Source organism: Lichenostomus cassidix, chromosome 1 (assembly GCF_008360975.1).
Source record: "Lichenostomus cassidix isolate B80296 chromosome 1, HeHo_3.0, whole genome shotgun sequence".
In the NCBI taxonomy this organism is placed as follows: domain Eukaryota; kingdom Metazoa; phylum Chordata; class Aves; order Passeriformes; family Meliphagidae; genus Lichenostomus; species Lichenostomus cassidix.
In genome coordinates, this window is record NC_139479.1 from 4,068,964 (window position 1) to 4,091,770 (window position 22,807).

The window sequence follows — 22,807 nt, forward strand, 5'->3', positions numbered from 1 at the left end:
CTAAGACAGAATTTCATTTTTAATGTAATGTTTTTCCTACCAAAACTTGTCAAGAGAGGAGTAAAAACAACGCAAGACAGAAAAAAACCCCATTTATTCTGCATATTCCATAAAGCTAATGCACATGTGGCTCATTAGGCAAATTCAATCAAATTGAAGAGACTCATTAACAGAACTGAGCTTCTAGTTTGGTTCTTCTGTTCCTTGCGTAGATAATTAGCTCATCTCTTACACAGCACACCTAAAAGATGTTCCAAATAACCCCCCTACACACATCTTTCTTTCCATAGTGTTAGACAGCATTAATTCATCACAGGCAAAACTGACCTGTGTGATTGCTTTTCATGCTCTGTGCCTTACCTTGAGGGGAAAAACTGATTCTTTCTCCAGCTTGAGAACTCTCTTGGATTCAAAGGGGCCAAACTGGGTACGCTTCACCAGCTGAGTCAAAGCAAACACTCCCTCAGTCCCATCCTCCAGTTGTCTTATCTCCAAGTTAGAAGGCAGAGATGATCTAAATAAGTTAAGAGAGAATTGAGACAAAAAAAAATAAATCACAGAATTGATTAGGTTGGAAAAGACTTCTGAGATCATCAAGTCCAACCTTTGGCTGAACAACACCTTATCCAGCAATAGTTATGCACTGGACAACAGTGCAGGAAGAAAGAAGTCAACATTGATTTCTCCAGTCTCTAGTAACAGCAAAGCTTTCTGATCAATACACCCTAACTTCTGTGAGGATTTATAAATAGAGGGAAACAACTACCAGCAGGGGAGGAGGAGGCCCAAAACAGGGATTACTTGAGAAAGCTCAATCCTGATATCTAAACCCACTCTCTTTCAGTTTAAGGCCATTCCCCCTTGTCCTGTCACTCCAGTTCCTGATGAAAGGTTCCTCTCCAGCCCTCTAAACACTCTGAAAGGCTGCTGCAAATTCTCCCTGAAGCCTTCTCTTCTCCAGGAAAGCACATCAAAATGAAAAAAACGAGCAGTTCAGCATGGATGTTAGCTCTCACTGGAACACCCTGAGGCCTCTTCTAAAACAAATTATCCTCTGACTCTACAGATCTTTGGTTGTGATCATGCCTATTTTAAAAAATAACCTATCTCCCTCCCCAGAATAACACTTTGGGAACTTACACAGATCATAGTCCTTAAAATGGAAGCCCTGGAAGTTACCCCTCTGTCTTGTAGCTCCCTTATTACAAACACTGACACAGATCACAAGTGCTTCTGTGCTCCCAGCCTCTCTCTTTTCCCAAACGAGCTTCTGGGAAGAACTACATGTAGTAAATATTACAGTATCTTCCCAAAAAATCACATGACTGGCCCCACCATATCGGTTTTACAGACCAAACGCAATTCTGTTTTTTCAGGTCTGTGCTAACAGATGAAAAGCTAAATATAATCAGACAGGCTATGGTGTATAAGTTGACACTGGCAGAACTGCTTTATTGCCTAGATAAACAGAAATACAAAAAAATGCAATCATAGTGATAAGCAAATGAATTGAAAAAAAATGCTTTCAGTTTGAAACATAGGATATGCAGTGTCAGAGACAGAGAAGTTGAGGAGATGTTTCTCAACATTTCTAACCATAAAGCAACCATTTTATCTTTTCAGTAAGACAGAGGGAACAACAAACATGTGGTTAAGCAAGTAGACTGTTTTTAAAAGATTCATATCCAGTTTGTGGTTAAACTTGCCCTCAACCTCAGATAACTCACTTCCAGCTACTGTTCCCCAGATGTAAAATAAAGGCTGCAATTTTATTTCTTCTTTCCTTTTCTTATCTTACCTGATTTCAGCTGTAAACTCCTCAGAAAATAAACACATTTATCTGTAAAATGGTCAATTTTAAATTCTGCTTTCAAGCCTACAGTTCAGCAGCCCACACTTCCACTAGGGAAAACTTAGCATTTGCATGTCAAAAGAAGACTGAAAACCAGTGCAAGCACCATGTTTGCAAACATTCCCAGTTGGAACATATGGACACTATGGTAATTTTCCACCATACAAACAAGTGAGAGCACTAAATTGCAAGGCAAAAAAACCACCAACAACAAAAAAGTAGGAAATAATAGTTTAATTTGTCATTGAATCTGTGTAGTACAGGCTAGAGACTCACTGCAGTGCCTAGTGCATAAGAAAAACACCTCCATTCCCAACTTCTATTACTCTAAGGGGTATTTTTAAATTACCCCTGTTAGTGTCAGGGCTGTTAACCATTAACAGGAGATCATCCAGGGCAGGTTTCCAGGCACAGGCAGGCAATGCCTGCCAGGAACTGCAGGGAAATTCCTCTTGTAGAAGTCCCAGAAAGGCAGGGACAGCCTAAATTGTTACCAAATTCTCCTGGGAATACACAGCATGGCCTACATAGGCAGGATGTGCCAGACTTGCTGCCCACATGCCTGTTTTCTGCCTGTGACTTCCCAAGGAGAAATATGGAAGCCCTGCACACATTATATATATAACACACGAAGCCATCTGAACACTTCCCTATTTGGATCTGTACTGTATCTTCACAATAGTTGGTTCTTTTCCTTAGCCTTACATTTTGCACCTTAATATGAATTTTGCTGACAGTGCCTGATTGTCTTTCCCTGTAAAAACCACTGTTCAGTGCTATTTCCTTCCAACTAGATTGAGTCTATTTGTTTCTTTTGGCAAACATGAGTGTTTCTGCTGCACTGTCACAGATTTGCTGACAGAACTATTAGCCCTAATCATTTGCAAAAACCCTCAATAATGTGAACAACTTGTTTTGCTTCTAAGTGGAGGAATTACAGAGTTCATAGCAAGCAGGAAGACACAACCATTCACATGAATGAGGAATCCTCACACACTTGTCTGAAACTAATAGGGTGTATCTGAGGGGGATAAAAGTGGCAGGTACTAAACCATGACAGAAATCATCACCCCATCTGGCATCACCTGACTTCTTGCCAGAAACCTCAGCAAAGAAACCCAGCCCTGATGAGCAGCAAGTTATTTTTTTGGCTTCAATTCAGTACAGCACTTAAGTGTGTGCATCAATTTTTCTATTTAATCAAGGCCATGTGCTTTTCATAGATTTCTGTAGTCTGCTGGGACTTCACTTTCCAGCTGTCAGCATGACATCCACTGAGCAGCAAATCTGCTTCATAAAGGACTAACATGGGTGTTGGGTTAGTCAGGATTAACACAAACACTTCTTACCTTGCCCTGCTCAACACAAAGGAGTCTTTGACTGTCACCACTGGGCCCAGCTCAGGACACTCTGAATCGTGGTACTGCCCACAGTCCTCACACCCTGCAAGGAAGCAGACAGGGAAGGTTGATAGAAAACACTCTCCTAAGACAGTTTTCTCCCTCTCTCAAGAGGAACCTAGCAGCAGGCAAAATATATACGTGGAGAGGCAGATGTTTGCTTATATTGCTTAAAAGAACATGAATAATTGAACACCAAGCTGGTAGCTGGCACCTGCATAGGTGAGATAACACACACTGTGATCAGCACCATCACAAGACAATTGTTTAAATCCTCTCTCAAAGGAAAATAATTGCCTTACATCCACGGTAAATATTCTGCTTAAAGGTGACATTATTCTTCAGATAAAGTGCTGGAACACGTAGCAGCTAAAGAAAACCACATCACTGCCTTCCCCAGGAGCTAGGCTGTCATCAACAGCTTGGGCAGCATGGTGTTTCCAGTGACAGGAGCACAAACCCAGCCCCAGCAGCAGAACTGGCACAGAGCAGAGCACCAGCATGTTCTGAGAGGCCAGCTCTGCTTGGCCACACACATTTCTCACCCACAGGGCAGGACAGAGATCTCCCAGGTACCTCTTGGTGCCTTTCCAAACAAGTCAGCTGGCTGCAAAACACACTCTGGCCACTTAATTCACTGTCAGCTTACCTAAATTAACTTTTAGTTTAAGTGGCTGTAAATTACCCTGAACTGAGTGGTTCCTAAGAAACAATTTTCAGACGAGGATAATTTGAGGCTTTCTAAAATAAGCTAACTTAACAGGATTCCAAATGCTTATACATTGCTTCACTGGGAAAAAAATAGCTGTCAAACTGCCCTGCCTGGTCAGCTGCTGACACAGCTTCAGAGATCATCACACAGGGGTTATATTGCTCTGGTGCCTTTTCCATCTCAGCTCCACACTTACAAGGGCACCCAGAAAAGGTGGAAAGTAGAGGATCATTTCATGTTTTTTTGGGAAGACATGACAAAAACCATGTCATTCCAAGGTATCTCCCCTCTGGTAAAGCTACTCTGTGCTCCTAACTGGAAGGCTCTCCCCCCAGGTGAACAAAAGGACTTCTAAAACAAGGCATCTCAAATTGTTTCATGTTTTTTCTGGGACCAGACCAGCCTAGCAGTGAAAATCCACATGTATTTGACAAACAGCACTTCTGGCTGGTGCAACCCCCAAGCCTGGTCACTGCCTCCTGTAGAGCTGTTTGTGCTGCCTTCTGGTGAGCCAAGCAACAACACAATCAGCTCTTCCCATCATTTTTCAGCAGAATGAACTTCCCATTCTGGCTTTCAGTACAGCACCACACAGCTGTTGTATCAAAGGATCCATGAGCAAGAGCTACCCACAGAGCACCAGCACCAAAGCTCAGCCTACAGCTGTCCTGTTTACTGCACCATATTCCTTAATTCTCTTGGCTATGAAACACATATTTGAGGATGTTCATTATGGGAGTGCACAGTGTCATTTGTAACAATTCACTTTTTCAGAACGTAAGCAGTCCCTGTATCTCATGGGAAAAACTAATTACAGAGAGCAAAACAAAAAGATTAAGATATTCAGTGACCACAATCTCCACTGGAAGGGAGACTATCATGTTGTGTGACACCTTCTATCTAATTAGGGAATGGCATCACATCCCCATTCTTTTTGCTGTCCACCAGAATCTTTTTATGAAGGGACAGGTAAGGTAACTACTGTTGGTATCTGCATCTCAGTAAAAATGTCCAACAGTCAACACTATTTTTGAAGGAATCTGTGGTGGAGGGAGAAGTAGAACTTTCTGACAGTTGCCATAAATGCAGCTGTGGTGCCATCAGAGGTCAAATACTGTGATCCAAAAACCAAGGGCATGTGCTCTATTCTGCACTGCCCTGGCTGGATCCACCATATCTGGGCCCCCTCTGCTCACACAAGGAGGTAAATGGACTCTACACCCTTTAACTCTTTTCCACAGTGACACCAGGTCCTGCACTGCCAGGCTGGTGACAAAGGTGAGAGCTAAAGTGGCATCCAAGCCTGCCAGCCAAGGTCCAGCAAGCATGGGACACTGCCCAGCCTGGGCACACCACTGCTGCAGCCTTCCCTCACCCACCACAATGCCAGGTCACAGAGCCCAGCCTGGCACTCAGGGTTACAGAGAGGGCAGAGCAAGCAGCACAGGCAGTGAATGCCACAAGTGACACTTGCCAGGGCAGTTGCTGCATCTCAAACTGGGCTTATCCTGAAAGAATTATGAGTCTGCCTCCCCCTCCTGTGGAAGTGCAGATTCCTAAGTCAGGCCAGAGGTCAGAGATATCCCCAGACACCCCTGGCTGCTGAAGCTGGTTGAATAAACAAACAGCTTACATGAGTGCTAGACCTTCCATCTCACTCACTTCAGCCATGAAAAAGCTGTCCTGCTAACTCACATTCAGAGCTTTCATTGTGTGTTTGCCAACAGCATCAGAATGTGGATGCTTAAATTACACAACCTTCTCTTTATTCATCCATTAGCTGTTTGAACCTCCTTTACATAAAGTATTGTTCTAAATAAAATCTTATGTCTGTTTTGGTCTTTAATTTCAAGCATTCTGAGTAGACAAGTCACACACTGTGAGAGTTAGATCCTTTTCCTAATACTTACAAATAAACATAATCTCATCACTGCCATCTTCAGCCATTTTTTTAAACCTGCCAAAATACAAAAGACGAAGTTAGTTCTGAATGACTTTTACTTTCCACGTTATACAAACATCCCTTTGTGAAGTAATGATGCTGACTGACCCAGAGCACACCCAAACACATTACTGACCCTGCAGGAGTACCAATGGACAGTCAAAGAAATTAAAGCTGTTAAAACCCCCAGTGACTGCTGTATCATTACATGTTGCAGACATCACTATCAGGCCTCACTGTCTGTGTGTTCTCAGGCATTTCTCTCTGAGGCAATGCTGTCTCCTGCTGTTCCCCATCCCTCCTCTCACCAACTTCCAGCCATTCCTGTGTCCCCTGCTAAAAAGCTCCTGTGGAGCCTCAGAACACACAGGGCCAGAGGATAATCCAGGTCAGCAGCAACCACTGCAGGAACAAGGCCCAGTGCAATATTTTATTGAATTATAGCTTAAAAAAATTATTTCTGAAAGGCAAATTACTTATTTAATAAACACAGTAATTTTAAGAACCTAAAAACTGCAGATACAGTTGCAGATCTGTACCAGAGGCAAAGGTATATTGTGGTACTGAGCACAAGAAAACTTGGGAAATAAAATTCTGCCTCTGTCACTGGCCTTCCATGAAATGGTAACTCACCAATTTGATTTCACAGTTAAATAAGGTTAATCTGTATTCACTTCATTAGTGTCAGTCTGTATTAAAAAGTTGCATGAATGCCATCTATTGCCCCTCAATAATTAAATTACAGCTGGCAAAAAGTCTGATAATGTATGGCCAAGACCACAACACGAGGATGACCTAGAAGTTTTCCCTTTTCTAACCAAAAAAACACTCTCCTCCTCAAATAAGCAATTTTCCCAATGCCCCAGTGAGAGGCAAAGCAACATGAAGATCACAACCCAAGTCTGAAAGAGATGAGGCTGCAGAAACAGCAAGTGTGTTGGCTAAGAGAAGAGAAAGGAGTAAGAGCCTGAATCTGTGAGAGCGACAGCAAACACAACACACCAAACTAGCAGAGCCCTGTCTGAAAACAGACAAAGCATTTGCTACTACAGCAAAAAAAGCCAAGCCAAAGAGATGAGGGAGCACAGACATTACTCAGATCAGGATTCCTCAAGCACTGCCCTCCCCAGCCCCACCTGCCTAGAAGGATCCCTAACACTCACTGCTCTAAGGGGCCAACTCTCCCCATCCATGGCACAAGCTGGGCCTCTCTTGGCTATGGCTTTTCGGGACTAAGCTCAAGTAACAAAACAAACATTTCTACAAAAGCCCAATACTGAGCACAAACAGCAATTCAGGAACTTTCCCCAAAAGCTCTTATCTTGAAAGCAAGGTAAGCAATGCAACAGGTATTTAGGGGAGTCCAAAGCACAACGCTGCAAAACAAGTGTTGTAGGTTGATGTCAAAAACCGTTTGTTTACCTTTTTAACCAACACTTTTTTGGGATGCTTTGCACTATTTCAAGAGGATACACCCAGCTGTTTTTAGATAGCTTGTGTCCTGACAAGATTTTAACCCTAAATATGGCTGAATTAACAAATAATGGTCAATGGTTCAGGAGTGCAGTGCAGCCAGACCACCAAAGGCATTTGCCCTCCAGGATGTTGCTGTGTCACATCCTTGGTAAACAGCAGACTGGGGACAAGTGACATTACAGGAGCAGCAACTCAGTCTTGTTCCAGGGCCCTCAGATGAGAATAGCAACCAAGGGGAGGAGAAATCATCAGCGCTGTTGAAGGTGATGGGGAGGAAGCGTGAAGGGCTCTCAGGTGCCTCACGCAGCGGATGAGGATAGACACCTCAGCGATCTGCATTAGCGCAGTTCCCATCCCTGCAGCAAGGACTTTCCGTGTTCTGCACGTCACAACATCCCTGATCCGTCATCCCTCGCTCCCCTGCTCGGCACAGCGCTCCAAAATAAACACTGCTACCTGCTTCACAATGCTGATTTACACACTGCTCACCCACAGCCTTCCAAGCTCCTCCTCCCAGATCTCAGCTGTATTTCCCAGGAGTTTCTGAAATAAATGACAAGATGCCACCCGCTCCGGCTGGTAAACAGAGTCACGATGTGCCACGCAGGCTCACATGATGCCACTGAAGACAGGCACCAGAATTTTTTTTTGCCCTCATCTGCTGTTGCTCTGGGCTGTGGCTGATTTGTTTTTTTTCTTTTCAAATATTTGTACCAGAAAAATACTCCGTGAAATCACTCGTCCTACTGCTCCTAATTCTGCTCTCGTCTTGCAGGGATAATCAAAGCTTCTGGGAGTTGCAGGTATTTTTTATACAAAATAGAGAGAAGCCATTAGCAGTGAACAATCACGAGAAAAGCCACGCTGAGGAAATTAGACCAGGTACAAAGCCTAATTCTGACGGCAGTAAAAGAGTAGAAAACCACTTTTTTTTTTTGCTTGGATAATTAGATGAGTGACTTTATGCCTGAGAGTAGAGCACAGATATGAAGAAAAATTCCAGCTGCAACACAGGTCTCTGAACACATCTGGAACTTGAGGGAACCCAAATGAATGTGATGTGCACAGAGACTGTCAGGGAACCACTTGAGCTGTAAAAATTTAAGAATTTATGTAAAAACACACTTTCCCCTTATAAACTGCTGAAGAAATCAGGCTCTGGTGCTGAGCCATTTCCATCTTGCTAATGGATTTTTTTTTTTTAAAGTAGGTCAGAAAAATTAGCTGAATGCCTAAAAATCTGTGTGTGAACTTAATGACCAACAAGGTAAAAATTAAAGTTACCCTTTCTACAGTTTGAGAATGCACTTCTAGCAGTGTGAATGACTTGAAAACACAAGCAGATGGGTGCTGCAGACACATATGTGAGAGGATGCACTTAAAACTGCAGTTTTCCTCATGATGTAGTAGACAGAACTTGTTCATGCTCCTGCTCAAAGGAACTGCAGAACATCTGGTAAACTACAGCGAGGCTTCGTATTTCTGAAAAAATGAGGGCCATTCTATCAATTATTGTTGAGGAGGAAGACAGGGACGATTTGTACTCCAGTCAGGGAGGCTCGAGGAACACTGGGGGCTCTGTGCCACCTGCCCTTCCCACGCTCATGTGAATAAACTCCATGCAAAGTTTAATGGCCCCGAGCAGACACCGAGCGGAGCGCAGGCAATTCCCGTGTGCGAAGCCCCGCGGCTCTCGTCCTTTTGTCTCCTCGGGCGCCCAGCGCACCTCCTCCCTCGCTCCCTCCCTCCCTCAGCGGGGCACAGGCCGGGCAGGGCACGATCCCCGCACCTCCCTCACCATCACGCCCTCGCACCTGGCGGCCCGCAGCTCCCCCTCCATCCCCAGCCCCCTGCGGCCGCTCCCCGCTCGCTGCTCCCCGTGCCCTGCCCGCCCGGCCCGCGGGGATCGCCCCGTCCCGCCCCACAGGGACCGCGCCGCCGCCACCGCCCGCAGCCCAGCGGGGCCCGGGATCCGGGAGCGGCTCCGCCGGGTTTTGCCTCGGACCCGCCTCGCCCCCTCCGCTACCGCCCTCCCGGCCGCTGTAACAAAGAACAGGCGGCCTGGAGGAGGCGGCGGCGGCGGAGGAGGAGGAGGAGGCGGCGGGGCCGCATTCGCCGCCGCCGCCCCGGGAGCGCTCCGAGCGGCCGCCGCGCCCGCCCCGGCCTCTCCGCGAGTCCCGGGGAGCGGCGGGAGGAGCGGCGGCGGGGCGGGCGCGGGGGATCCCGGGCGGGGGTGCCGCGGAGGGCGCGGGGTGCGGCGGGAGGAGCGCGGGGAGCCGGCGTTACCTGCCCCGGGAATGGCCAGACCCGGATCGGATCCGCGCTCCGGGTTCCGATCCGCTCCGGAAACCACGCGCCAGCGGAAGCCGGCGCGGCCGGGCGCGGAGCAGGGCGGGAAGTGTAGTGCGGCGGGGCGGGCCGGCCCTGACCCCGGCCGTGGCTGTGGCTGTGGCTGTGTGTGTGTGTCCCCGGCCGTGTCGCTGCCCCACCGCCCAGGCTGCCGCCTCACGGGTCCTCTCCCGGGCCCGAGCCCCCGGAGCCCTCGGCGGTGGCCGGGCCGGGCTGGAGGCGGGCGGTGCCGCGCTGAAGGTGGCGGAGCAGCCGGGTGGCTCTGCTGTCCCCTCACGGGCAGTGCCGGCCGCGGGGAGGCGGGAGGGTTGGCAGGAACAGATCACAGGATCGGTGAGGTTGGAAAGGACCTCCGAGATCAGCCAGTCCTGCTATGACCCAGCAGCACCCTGTCGATCGGACCATGGCAACGAGTGCCACGTCCAGTGTTTCCTTAAACACAGCCAGCGATGGAGATTCACCACATCCCTGAGCAGCCCGGTGCAATGTTTAACCACATCTGTGGAGAAACTCTTCCTGCTGTCCAGCCTGAGCCTCCCGTGGCACAGCTAGAAATTTCCCTGTCCCTGTTCCCTGGGAGCAGAGCCCGATTCCCACCTGGCTGCACCCTCCTGTCAGGGAATTGTACAGAACAATAGCATCATCCCTGAGCCTCCTTTTCTCCAGGCTCAGCCCCAGCTCCCTCAGCTGCTCCTCACAGGACTTCTCCTCCAGACCCTTCCCCAGCTTTGCTGCCTTTCTCTGGATAAAAGCCACTTCAGGCACTCTTGGATGAGAGGACACAGTCTCAAGCTGTACCAGGGGAGGTTCAGGTTGGGCATTAGGAGGAATTTCTTCACTGAAAGGGTGATTAGACATTGGAACAGTTTGCCCACAGGTGTTTGGAGTCCCCATCTGTTCAGGTGTCCAAGAAACACCTGTATGTGGCACTCAGTGCTCTGGGCTGGGTGACAAGGTGAGCATTGGTTGTGGGTTGGACTCAATGGTCCTGGAGGTCTTTTACAACCTAAACGATTCTGTGATTCCCAAGTTTCCTCAAGTCTGGCATTACCAGGATCTATCAGAGCCCAGCTGTACCTGACATGGTTCAGAAATCTAACCAGCAATGACTATTTTTTTAAATAACTCAGTCCATGGCCACCACTGAGTCCTTGCGCCCAGGAAACAAAAAGAGTGCCCTTCTTGCTCCAGGGGTTTTAAACCTTCAGTTCAGGCTACTTCACCACTCAGCCACTGGCCAGGGCAAGAAGCATGCAGGCTTTTTGCATTCAAGCAAGATGCCCCAAGTTTTTGCTCTGCTGAGAAGTGTTGCTCACAATGGAGTCCCCCTAAAGCCTTATCCAGTGTTCTGTGTCACCATGGTGAGACTGGCCAGCCTTCACTGTAAGAGCACCACTGGAGATCAAAAGGTGGTGGAAAGCAGGCACAAGCTCCATCCTCTTGAGGGAATGTGCTCTTCTCATATCTGGCTACATCTGATGTGAGCTGGAAAAAGTCAGGGCCTTTCTTGAGTCAAAACAGGTGGCAAAACTCAGGGCCTTTCTCGATTCTCAGCCACCCCACAAGCCCTTCTGCACAAGTATCAGTTTCAAAAGAGGTGACTAGTGTGTTCTGAGAATGAGTCAGGCTGGAAGGGACCACAGTGGGTCACCAGGTCCAATCTCCCAGCTCCAGCAGGGCCATCCCAGAGCACATGGCACAGGATTATGTCCAGATGGTTCTGGAATATCTCCAGTGAGGGAGACTCCACACCCTCTTTGGACAATCTGTTCCAGTGCTGGGTCACTGCACAGGGAAGAAGTTCTGCCTTGTGGTCAGGAGGAAATGCTCTTCCTGATGGATCCCAAGGCACCATTCACTGGCCATAGTGTGACTGTCTTGTCAGGTGCTTGGGTAAACTGAAACAATGCAGCATTTGAATTTTGACATTATTGTGCTTGGCAAAACAGCATTGATTTCAGGATGGGGAGCCATTTATTCTTTCAAAATGACTCCCCAGCAGTTTTCAATGACTACAGGAGTAGCAAGGGGGGTTTTTTCAAGGATCTAACTGCATGTACAAATAATTTGTTTTTTCAATGACTGAAGCTGACTGGTAGTTTTTGTATAGTCTGCTTTTACTTATTTGCCCTGTATATCTCAGTGCGTACTATATGGATTTCTGCCTGGTTTTCTGCAGCATCCAGCACATGAGTGTTGTGTATCCTACTTGCAGTGCATTGACTTTGTCAGGGTAAGTATAAACTAATTCAGAATGGTTATCTGTGTGTTTACAATGCATGTTAGTCTGGATCCTGCAGCTCCAACATGACTTTTTTCAGCATTAACATGTGAAGCTGCATCTTAAGCCAGGCTCACCTGGGTAGAGAGGTAAAAAATGGAGAATCCTTTACATTTATTGTTTAAGAATGATGAACTGAAGAATATGGTGCCACACTTCAAGCTACATCCATTTCTGCTCTCCCTCTGACAGCTCTTGTCATTTTTGCTAATTACAGGAATGGCATCAGACAAGGCAAAAAATCTGAGCCCAGATTAGAGCAGGAAGGGAAAGGATGAAGGTTTGTTAATAGGAGACTATTAGGAGAGTTCAGCTAAGCACTTCAAGAATATGAAATAAACAGGCATGTAAATGTGGGCAGTGACTCCCAGTAAGGGAACATAACATTTCCTTGTAAAAGAGTGGACAGCCCTCAGCTTTGGAAGGGAAATAGAAACATTACTGTGGCCATTTCCACAGGAATGCCTGTTATTTGTTTTGTTGGGTTTTTTGTTGTTGTTGTGGTTTTAATGTTGGGGTTGGGTGTTTTTCCCCTCAGTCTGGTAGGGCTTTGTGGCAACTCTGATTTATAGCATCATCTTTTCAATAAAATCATCCCAAGAGAACCTAATTCCCAGGCTGTGCTCATGTTAGTACTGGTGTCTTCCCCACAGGATCCAGGCCCTAACACTCCTTCCCCTTTGCCCCCTAATTCAGGATATTACAACATAACTGAAAGAAAAAAAATAATGAGTAACCACAATGAGCTCCACAATTCCTTCTGCCATTAGATTCCCACCCAATCCATGTTTCAGGTGATTTCTCAAGCAACAAGAGGCTACCTGATAGGCCAGGGTTATCAGGAACAACCCACAGAGTCAGCTTGGTGGAGGTGGAGAACTCTGCTCCTGAACAAACACGTCAATGGTCTGTGTTAAGCAACAGGTCAAATTAGTGAAGGAGAGTGGAAAACCATCTGTTACACCTGGCTGAGTGGGTATGTAGGACAGCACAGCACACCACACAGAGACAATTGGCTTTTATTGTATGTACAGCAGGAGTTCTTTAAAAAATCCTCTTAGGTTTTTGTAGCAATAAAATAAATCTGTACATCATAGATTTCATAATCGCACCAACTTAAGTTTATGTATGCACAGAAGAAAAAAAAACACACCACAGAGGAAGTTCCTATGACAGTTGATGCTGGAAAAAAATGTTTTACCCCACCTGGAATAATACAGAGCATAATACATCATTGGGAAATACAGAGTTATAGTACTGGAAAGACCTCAGATCCATCCTTCCCAGTTATTTTCCCACCATGCCAGCACCTTGCATAGTAGCACTTTGGATATCCTGAGTGAAGTGATATTATTCACCCTTAACTTAAAGTAATCACCCTTGTTACATAATTAATCTGGAGTTGTTTGTCACCACGGCTGAGGCTTAGCAATGTGCAGAAGCATATGCTGACTTTAAACACATGAATAAATCCACTTAGATCCTGTGGAGGTCAAAGCATGAGGTCAGCTGTTCCCACTCACAGCAGGAATGTCTTAGCCTGGAGCTATGGCATACTTAATTCTGCACCAGGATAAGCACTTGTCTCAAACTTCAGCTCTCCAGTTCAAATCCTGCAATAAACTCAACTGAAAAATCCAGGCAGCTCTCACCTTGCTCCTTGTAATACCCAGAGCAAGCAGACCTGAAAAAGGTGTTAAAACAAGAGCAAGGTTCTTATTTTGCTTCTCCATCCACACTTGGTAGCATTTTATGCAGTCAATTTTGGTTTTTCCTATGATATTTTGCACATCAAGAACACCAAAACTCTGCGAGAAATACACAGCAGAAAGTTCTCACTTGAAAAACACCTAGAACCAGCAAGGAGATGCAGTACCAGGAAATGCTGTGAAATTCCACTGATCCCCAAAACTGATATAATTGCCGGGCAATTTCATCAAAAAAGCAGCACTGTAAGTCCAGTCCTCTCAAAAGCACGACAGTAACAAGGTCTGCATGGCCTGCAGCCCCAGGCTGCCTCCCAAAGAAAGAGAGAGAAAATCTGTCAGAAAGCATAAGAATAAAACCCATATTTATGCCTGCACAGTGAATGACCTGTCCATTAAGTTGAAGAGGTTTGGCAAAGGTATTTTGCTTTCAAAATTAACTTTTTTTCCACCCTGGCATTTCCTCTGGCTCAGATTCACAAGTTTCATACATTGTTAGGAGCGAAATTACTGTAATTTCTTCCTGGGCAAGTAGGATATGAAATACCAATGAGCTAGGGATGGACTACTCCTCTCCTCTTGAAAGTGACTTTGAAAGTGATCTCAATAACCTTGTATTCCTACTGGAGATATTAGGTAGTTTTATTGTTTGCATCTACAAAGAGCAATTTAAATCTTGTTGTATTTTCTCATTCAAAATTCACACTAAAGCCAAGGTGAATCTTGGTTAGGTGAGGATAGGGGTTGTCTCCATTGAGGCAAATTTGAACACCATAAAGCAAAACAAACCACAGATTAAGAAGTTTCAGCTATGGGCAGAAAAATTCTTTGGAAAGGAAAAGCCAGCCTTCATCTCTTAGACCTCATAAAATAAATACCATGCCTTGTTTGCTGTACAGGACACCCAGAAACACAAAAGTGTGAGAAAAGGGACAAAGAGGAAGGAATATTTCACAGAATTTTTTTTTCCAATCTGCTGTTCTGACATCATTAAATTGCAAGGCATTAAACAAGTTTTCAGTGTAGTAATATCATGTAAAGATTTTATCTACTGTTCAAGTGGGTAGTTATTTTTTATAATTTTAATATCTAACCATTTGAACAGTCGATCAAATTACAGAACACAGAAGATGATTCCCTCTGGCATCCTTCACAAAACTGCACAGGATCCATCACAGTGTTACTTGTGCCCGTTGACAAATGCAGTCTTTCTGACCCAAACCTGCAGCATGGATCCAGCTCACACTGACCAAAGTACACAAAAAATGTACATCCTCAGATCTTCTGATTTTAAATGACAGCCTAAGGGGGGAATGGGATTCAATATTGTGGGTCTTTGGGGTTGTCACAACTGAGCAACTCAATTGTCACTTGGTGTTTAGTGCCTTAGCTTGTTTTAAAGCAGGACATAAATTATTTGCAGAGCAGTAAGAAGAGGTGAGGAACACACCAGCCAGATAGAGAGATCCAACATCAAACCAAATTATGTTTATTTTCCTGAGGAGTAACGGCAAATAAAAACCAAGATTCCCTTTTTACACCAAATACCTTGTTCTCCTCATCTGAAGAATTCATTCTCTCTCAACACATGTGAGCCCAACCCTTCACACAGTTTGCAGTAAAGAATGTTCTTCATTCCCACCACCAAGACAAGCATTTGAGTGATCATCAAGACCTTAAGATGAACCAAAACCCCATTTTCTCATGTGTATCTGTTCTACTGAGGTAAGTTACAAACAAATCCTAGTCCTGTACCCTGCAAGTTATTGGGTGTTATTTCACCCCACTCTACAGCACGTGCTAAAGCTTCTGTAAATTAAAATCCCAGCTCAGTAATTTAATAATTCAAGTGGTGTTATGTGTTGCTTCTACATTCCCAATTCCACAGCTCTTTTAGTGTATGGATGTGCTACCCATGGAGCTGTTTCACTTGGATTTGTTGAACTCAGTGACCAGTTGTGGTTTCCTCCCTCAGCAACCAAGACAGAGCATTTTAAGATGGCAGGGACTTGACCTCTATCCTGCCCTGTAACACAGAGTGCTCCCACTGAAATCAAGGAAAAAAGTATCTGTTGAGAGAACATGACATCAGGGTTTTTAATGCTCACATCACAAACCACTGTAGAACAAATAAAAGAAATAAAACTTCTACTTTGTATTAAATTAGAAATAAACTGTTCAGGCACATTCAAGCTGGACAAACCTGTATTACTGAACTGGGATTTCCAAGTACATTACAGCTCTAGAAGATTCATTTGTAACCAATTTTCAAAATGCAGAACATTAAAATGCCTTCAAGTGTTTTCATAACAAGCAGCATGCTTAAATGTACAACTGTTTGATAGTCTGGTCTACTGTACTTCCACAGTGATCTTAGGAGGTTACACATAAACAGTATTTTTAAACAGTTAAAAGATTTTGATAGTTCAGTTCAAATATTTCCTTGGTAAAAAAAGAAATCAACCCCCATCTACTTTGATATGGATTTATCAGGGAATCTTGAGTCCATCAAAAGTTTTGAAATCTGTTTCTGTTCTTCAGTGATTTTCTATTTTTGATGAATGCTTTAAGTTGAAAGCCCAAATATCTGCCAAGTGTTGGACAGCTTAAAGGGAGAAAAGGGGCCAGGGGGAATAAAATCACTGTTGGCGAAGTAGGCACAAGTCTATCATCCATTCACATCAGTAATTTAGTTGGAATGAATGGATGTTTTTCTTGGCTGAGGAGAACAGGCTTGTTCCTTTGTCCTCAGCAGGAATGCAGAGGATGGAAAAGTACAGGTAAGCATGAAAGATGGTACCTGTGAAATACTGACATTTTAGTCTTCTTAATAGCCAAAATGAGAGCTATGTCTTTACTTCCATCAGTTTTTCATTTTAGACTAAAGGAGCCAGCTGCAGTATTTAACAAGGAAAAAAGGTTAAAAAAACTCATCTGACCAACCACTCAGCACATGATAACACTGGTAGTTCTAGAAACTGAAAGGGAGCTAAGGGAATTACTGTTTTTTCAAAAGCTTTCTTCACAACTGTGTTTTTTAAGATCTCAGTAAATGTTTGGCAAGTAAGACAAGCTGTTCAATGAAAAGCACTGTAGGGTTAACTATGCTCTATTCACCATTTATTGCTCCTAGCTTTGCATTTGATATGATGGTTTAGGTACTTGTCTAACAAGCACTTGGGAGAAGGAACTAAGAGCCCCTAAGATAAGGTTTTGCATCAGCAATACAGTTTCTCACACAGGGAAGAAAAGTTACACCTAAGACTTTGCAAATACTTTGTTTGCAAGTAGACTCAAGTAGATTTAAAAAAAAAACCCCAAGTTCTGTTTTTTCAAGCATAACTTTTTTAAAGCAGAACATTAAACAATATGCTAGTGTTGATATTTGCATAATTTATTGATTTATGGCTAATATCAAAGGCATCTCTCCACCTACACAGGCTGAGCAGTGATTACAGCAGGCTACAGTTATTACAGTAGGATATCTGAGTCAGCTTTTTCCTTCTGCTTCTGAGCACTTACCCTGTTCCAAATTACAACACAAACTGGATCTGGGCCTCCTTTTTTTCCTCCCTTTTCAGCCTGACTAGAAAGATCAGTTGCTGCTGTTGCAGGCTGCAGTGATGGAGCACAGTGGAGTCTTTCTCTCTGCAGAGGTTCAGTCACACAAACCAGGTGTGATGTTGCAGTTCTGAGCTCTCTGTTAATGTAAACCAGGTGGTCATGTTTGGGTCCTCCCTACAGGATCAGTCAGGCTGGCAGTCACAGTGGGGTCAGCTGGTGCCACCTCCCTGCTCCAGCAGGGTCATCCCAGAGCACGTGGCACAGGGTTGTGTCCAGAGGGCTCTGAATATCCTCAGGGAGGACACTCCACATCCTCTCTGGTGTCTGTGCAGGGCTTGGTCACTCCCAACACAAAGCTGTGCCTCCTGTGCAGTGGAGCTCCCTGGGCTCAGTCCCTGCCGTTCCTCTGGTGCCATTGCTGCCCCCGGAGCAGAGCCTGGCCCTGGCTGAGCTCCCTGCAGCCAGGAACAGCCAGGGCTGAGGGCTGCTCTCAGCTGGGCTCCTCTGGAGGCTGAGCAGCCCCAGCTCCCTCAGCCTTTGCTGGGCACCGAGCTGCTCCAGGCGTTCCTCCCTGCACAGCCTCTGCTCCAGGAGCTCTGTCCCTGCTGTCCTGAGGAGCCCAGAGCTGCACACAGCACTCCAGATGTGCCCTCAGGGCTGAGCAGAAGGGCATTACCTGCTGGAAATACTCTTCCCAGTGCACCCCAGAACACCAGCTGCCTTCTTGGTGCCCACCTGCACCATTCCCCATCCTCCCTCCTCTTCCACAAGAAACCACACACTCCTCCAGAAGCTGTCAGGATGCATTCAGCACTGCTCGTATTTGGAGGAGCAACTTCATCATCAGAGAGAAAAAGCATTTTGGAAAAATAAACCAAAAAGACCACTGTTAATAGTGAACATCCTTTTATGCAAGTCATCAGCCACATTTGTATTCTCTAGTACTGCTCTGTAAACAAGTGCTCAAGAGGTGAGCGAGGATCCCATCGCAGAGGGTTCAGGTATGTTTATAGGTATGGTTCCCCCGAAGCACCGTTCAGTTTGCTCTTGCTCTTGTTCCTGGCAAGGAGCTTCCTGCTCAGAATCCTGGACAGTGTTCCCCCCTTCTTGCGGCTCTCCTCTGCCAGAGGCTGCTGCAGGTACACCAGGTCGTTGTGTGACTGGCTCATTCCCGGGTCCTTCTGGTGATGCTGCCGGCGGAAAAACAGCTTCGCGCTTTTCTTCAAAATCCCACCTGAGGGGGGAAAGAGGTGCAGGACACTTTAGACAGAACAGGCTGCTGTCCTACTGAAGCTCAGCTTTAACTGCAGCACGACTGAGAAAAGCTGATCATCTGGTTTAAGCCAATCTTGTGGAAGTCTCCTTCCTTACACTTCTTTAGCTCCAGATGCTTTCTGGAGGCCACGCTGGTGGTGAGACACACATGCACAGCGACTGGTGTGGGTTGTACACTGGGCTCTCACGTGTCAAAGAGGCACAGCCAATCTTTCCAACCAATAAAAGTAGAAAGGACTTTATAAAAAGAATGAAAGAGAGGAAGTAATGCTACTCTTTGTTGTTTCAGAGATCAAAGGAGGTAAAGACCAGCCCGTGAGGCACCACGTGAAGGCGGCATTTTAATTTGAGGTGCAGGACAACAGTAGCTGGCAGTAAACCTGCGTGCAGTGGTTCTGAACAAGCCAGGCAGCAGGTGTTCTATACAAATTGGGCAGCACCACCCAGAGTTAACACTCACAAAGCATTTGCTATTTTAAAATCCTGTTAGGAATTGCAACACACATCAAGCAGATTAAAAATAATATTACATCTGCTTCCAACAGGTTCAGAAGTCTGCCCAAATCCCTCCTGTGGTAAATTAAGTTGCTTTATTTTGCTGTGTTCCTTCCCTTGACCCCATGTCAAACCCAGCATGCAGCCAAGGCAATTGCAGCTGTCATCTCACCAGGGACTCATGTTGCCAACAGCAGCTATCAAGACTCCTCTCTTTGCAAGCTTGGGTTGTTTTTGCAGCCATTCTGCCAAATTCCACCCTCCCTCTCCATGTGTGCCCATGTGCCTGGTGTGCAGCTGGCAGGGACACTGCTCCAGGATACAGCAACACTCAGCCTGCTGTTGGGACATCAGCACTGTGTTAAAACAGCAACACTTTGGTATAGAATTGGGCATGGTGGTGTCCCAGGTGGCAGAAGCCAGTTTGAACAGAGCAGGACCCAGGTGACAAGCCAGCACCGGAGCTTCTGGCAGTCAGACTCTATGTGGGGACAGTCACCTCCCTGGCAAAGCTTCCACACCTCCTTCCTGCACCACTATCAGGTTTCCTGATCCTTTCTCAGTTCAGCTATTAACTCCTGTCATGGCAAGGTCTTGATTCTGCTTTTCCTCCCACTGCAAAGGGACACAAAAAGCAACACAGAGCAGTTCTTTCATGGGACACTGCCACAGCTGGAATGAAATGTTTGTCCCCCAAGGACCTGACATGGGCTGTGTGTCACTTTGCACAGTGACAGCTGCAGAACAGGTATTTCATGGCAGCCAGATGCTGCTTTGTACAGACTAAAGCAGTCACAAACATGTACTTGGGTTTATTACTTTGTACTTCCAGGACTAAGCACTCGGCACCTGGGAGGATATTCCAGCATGTTTATTCTGGCAGCTGCTGAGACTCTTCTCACAGGGCACAATGGGATGGAAGCAGCAACCAGCTGAAAGCAACCAGAACGCATGGATTTGAATCTTGACTGCTCTCCCATCAGCCTCTGATTGATCTTTTTGGCAACGCAGCACCAATTCAAGCTGTTGTCAGCAGCATGAAAGAAACAGTGTTCCACCCCAGGACACTGACAGTTGTTGATGTGCAAAGGCTGGGGGGATGCAGAGGCCTCGCTGCTGGGCAGCTCCTGTTTGAGCAGGCAGCTGTTCTGCCCAGCAGCTCTGGCAGCTGCAGCTGAAGCTGTGCCAGCAGCAGTAGGACACAAGGGTTTATCCCTAAGCAGATTTTTAGTCCCATCCATTCTGTGATTCAGACTGATCTGCCACACCAGGAAAACAAAACTGAACCAAAACCACTGCAAAAATTGTGCCGACGGGCTGGGACAACTCCCTGCAGCTGAAAAATCGTGGGCAGCACTTCCCTGAGAGCAGCACAGGGCACAAGCTGCAGCCCCAAAGCTCCCTGTGTGTTCAGTCACTGCTGCCTGGAAGCTTGCCACGTCCCCAGCAGTCTGCAGCCAGTTTGGAGTGTGCTGCCTGGCAGTGGCTCCAGCTGCTGTGGAGACATGCAGACCTGGGAGGGAGGGAGGGAGGGCAGGGCAGGGCAGGGCAGCGCAGCAGCCTGGCAGTGCTCGTGCTGGTTGATGTGCTGGTTTTGTGCTCTTTGCATGCTTATGCCTCCAGTTCAACAGGATCCATGTGCCAGCCCTGCCCCCAGCAGCAGGAGATGAGCAGAGAGCACTGCACCAACTCACTGAGGCTTCTCTGCACTGCTTAGGGTGTTCTGGAAATGCTCGTGGGGGTGGGATCACTTCTGAATCTCATCTGTGCTAATGAAGGGAGATTTCTTTACACATCTATAAGGATATGAAGAGAGATTGCTTTCCATTCCTTCCCAACTTCCAAAACAGTTTTTATACAGGTGGTTTTGTAAATACCTGAGATGCTGGTAGCTCTACAAGTTAGGCTAGAAAAGCTCCATCTAAAAAACTGCCATCAGCAGGCTTTAAAATAAATTTTGTGCATTATCTATATCCAGTTATGGGGTCACACATGGTTTGCATAAGCAGATTTTGGCTGATGACCAGATACTACAGCAATGGGCATGATGGAGGGAGATTGGGAATGTAGAGCATCCCTCCAAGCCTTCCTTGTTGCCATCTCTGTGTGACCCTCCTGGACAGCACAACCACCAGAAGGATGACTTGTCACAGCAGACTGGTCTGCTAAGACATCTGAGCACAGAAGGTAATTTTGGAAGGAGAAAAGAAATGGATGGGGGAAGAAGGAAGTGGGTGCCAAACTAATTTTTGCTTCAGTTTTTACAATGAGTGTCCCATTGTAAAGCTACATTTTCTTAGGGATTTAAAAAAAAAAAAAAAGAGACAAAACCAACTTACTGTGTAGGTAATTAATTCTGGCTGGCATAGGAGTCATCTTAAGTTTATAAAAGGGAGCGGGTAAGAAAGAGGAAGTCAGAAAGGTAAAAAAACAAACAAACAAAAATATGCAAGAGTAAAAAAAAAGTGCTTTAAGACATTAATACACACACAAGGCTTTTCAAAGCAGAAGGGATTTTGTTTGGGTTTTTTGTTGTGTTTGGGTTTTTTGTGGTTACATTTGTGGTTTTACTTGTAGTAGGGGTTTTTTGTTGTTTGTTTTTTTGTTGTTGACAAACAGAAGCCTTGAACTATTCACAGCTCACTGAAGGCAGGGGGGTTGAAATGTTTTCCTATCTCACTCCATAAAAGCTACTCAGCTGTGACAAAGCAGAGATTCAAGACTTCCACAAAGACATCTCTGTATAACGAAAGGGACCTGAGCCAGTTTTTTTCAAGTATTTTTTCAAGATGATACGACTCTCAAATTAGAGATATTTTGCAGTTTTTAGCAATCTTACCCTGCATTGTGTGCAAAGGATCTTTAGAAGCCTGATCTCTTTGCACAGGGAAACCCAAAACTAGACAACAACTCACATACAAACTTCCACTTGCTTGTTTTAGAGTAACATGTTAAAGAAGAGGTTTTGCAGTTTCTCCTACAGCTTCCTAAATATTTCCAGGCTCCAAAACGAGACAAATCCCTTCACAACTAACCAATCCCCCTCACCCCAAACACACCCAAGGCTTTCCAGTGCCTGAGCATGTGTGTGACAGGGATTGTTGCTGTACCCTCCTGATCTCTCATGTGGAGCAGCACAGCTGTGGGAAGGCCAGAGAACTCGAAGGGAGGATCCTGACAAAGAGCTCCAGTGTCTGCCCTGGGTGGGGGTGATAATCCAGGAAAATAGGGAGGTTTTGTACTGAGCCGTTTTCCAGGATCTCCGGGTGAGGGAAGAATAGAAAATAATAAAGCAAAAGAGGGATGGATATGGGTGAAAAGCACGGTATTTTTTGCAACTTCAAGGTGCAACCTGTGTGCCTGTTTGAGGCACAGCCCAGTGCACTGGCCCTTTTGTAAGAATTCCTAAATAACCCCCCTGTTTACCACACAGCCACAGACCACTGCTCAGAGGTTAATGGATGGAAACACAAAGGAAACACAAAGAACCCTAAGACATTTTCAAACTGCAGATATTCAGGTGTGTAACTACCTAAGCAGAATGATCTGATGAATAAGTAAATACCTTATTTACTTATTAAATCACCTTTTATTCCATTCTCTTTAGCAAACTACATATTAATGACATCAGTGGAAAGGGAGAATCTGTTCACCAGGCAGTTTGTGCTTCAGCTGTGGTGCTTCCTGACACACACTTTAGTGAGTGTGAGGAGGAGAAGGAATATATTGGAAAGCAACTGTGAAACCCTGTAATT

The 22,807-nt window shown here is 45.7% G+C and overlaps 2 protein-coding genes across 11 annotated transcripts in view; both read right to left on the reverse strand.

Moving 5' to 3' along the window:
• Positions 1-9,760, reverse strand: part of PRDM15 (PR/SET domain 15) — a 34,427-nt gene extending 24,667 nt beyond the window's left edge. For 5 of the 9 annotated variants that reach the window (XM_085041409.1, XM_085041330.1, XM_085041172.1 and 2 more), the window contains exons 1-4: positions 9,669-9,760; positions 5,875-5,921; positions 3,202-3,295; positions 361-514 (exon numbers count right to left, since the gene is read on the reverse strand). In XM_085041409.1, the coding sequence (XP_084897535.1) occupies positions 361-514; positions 3,202-3,295; positions 5,875-5,911 (285 nt within the window). In that variant the 5' untranslated portion in view covers positions 5,912-5,921; positions 9,669-9,760. Of the gene's footprint in view, positions 1-360; positions 515-3,201; positions 3,296-5,874; positions 5,922-7,871; positions 8,591-8,666; positions 9,116-9,668 lie in introns of those variants that run through there. The other 4 variants (XM_085041014.1, XM_085041091.1, XM_085041476.1 and 1 more) reach the window with 4 other exon arrangements.
• Positions 9,761-15,191: 5,431 nt separating this feature from the next.
• The window catches only part of C2CD2 (C2 calcium dependent domain containing 2), a 34,861-nt gene continuing 27,245 nt past the window's right edge, over positions 15,192-22,807 (reverse strand). For both annotated transcript variants that reach the window (XM_085041555.1, XM_085041512.1), the window contains exon 14: positions 15,192-18,516. In XM_085041555.1, coding sequence (XP_084897681.1) covers positions 18,290-18,516 — 227 coding nt within the window. In that variant the 3' untranslated portion in view covers positions 15,192-18,289. The remainder of the gene's footprint in view (positions 18,517-22,807) is intronic.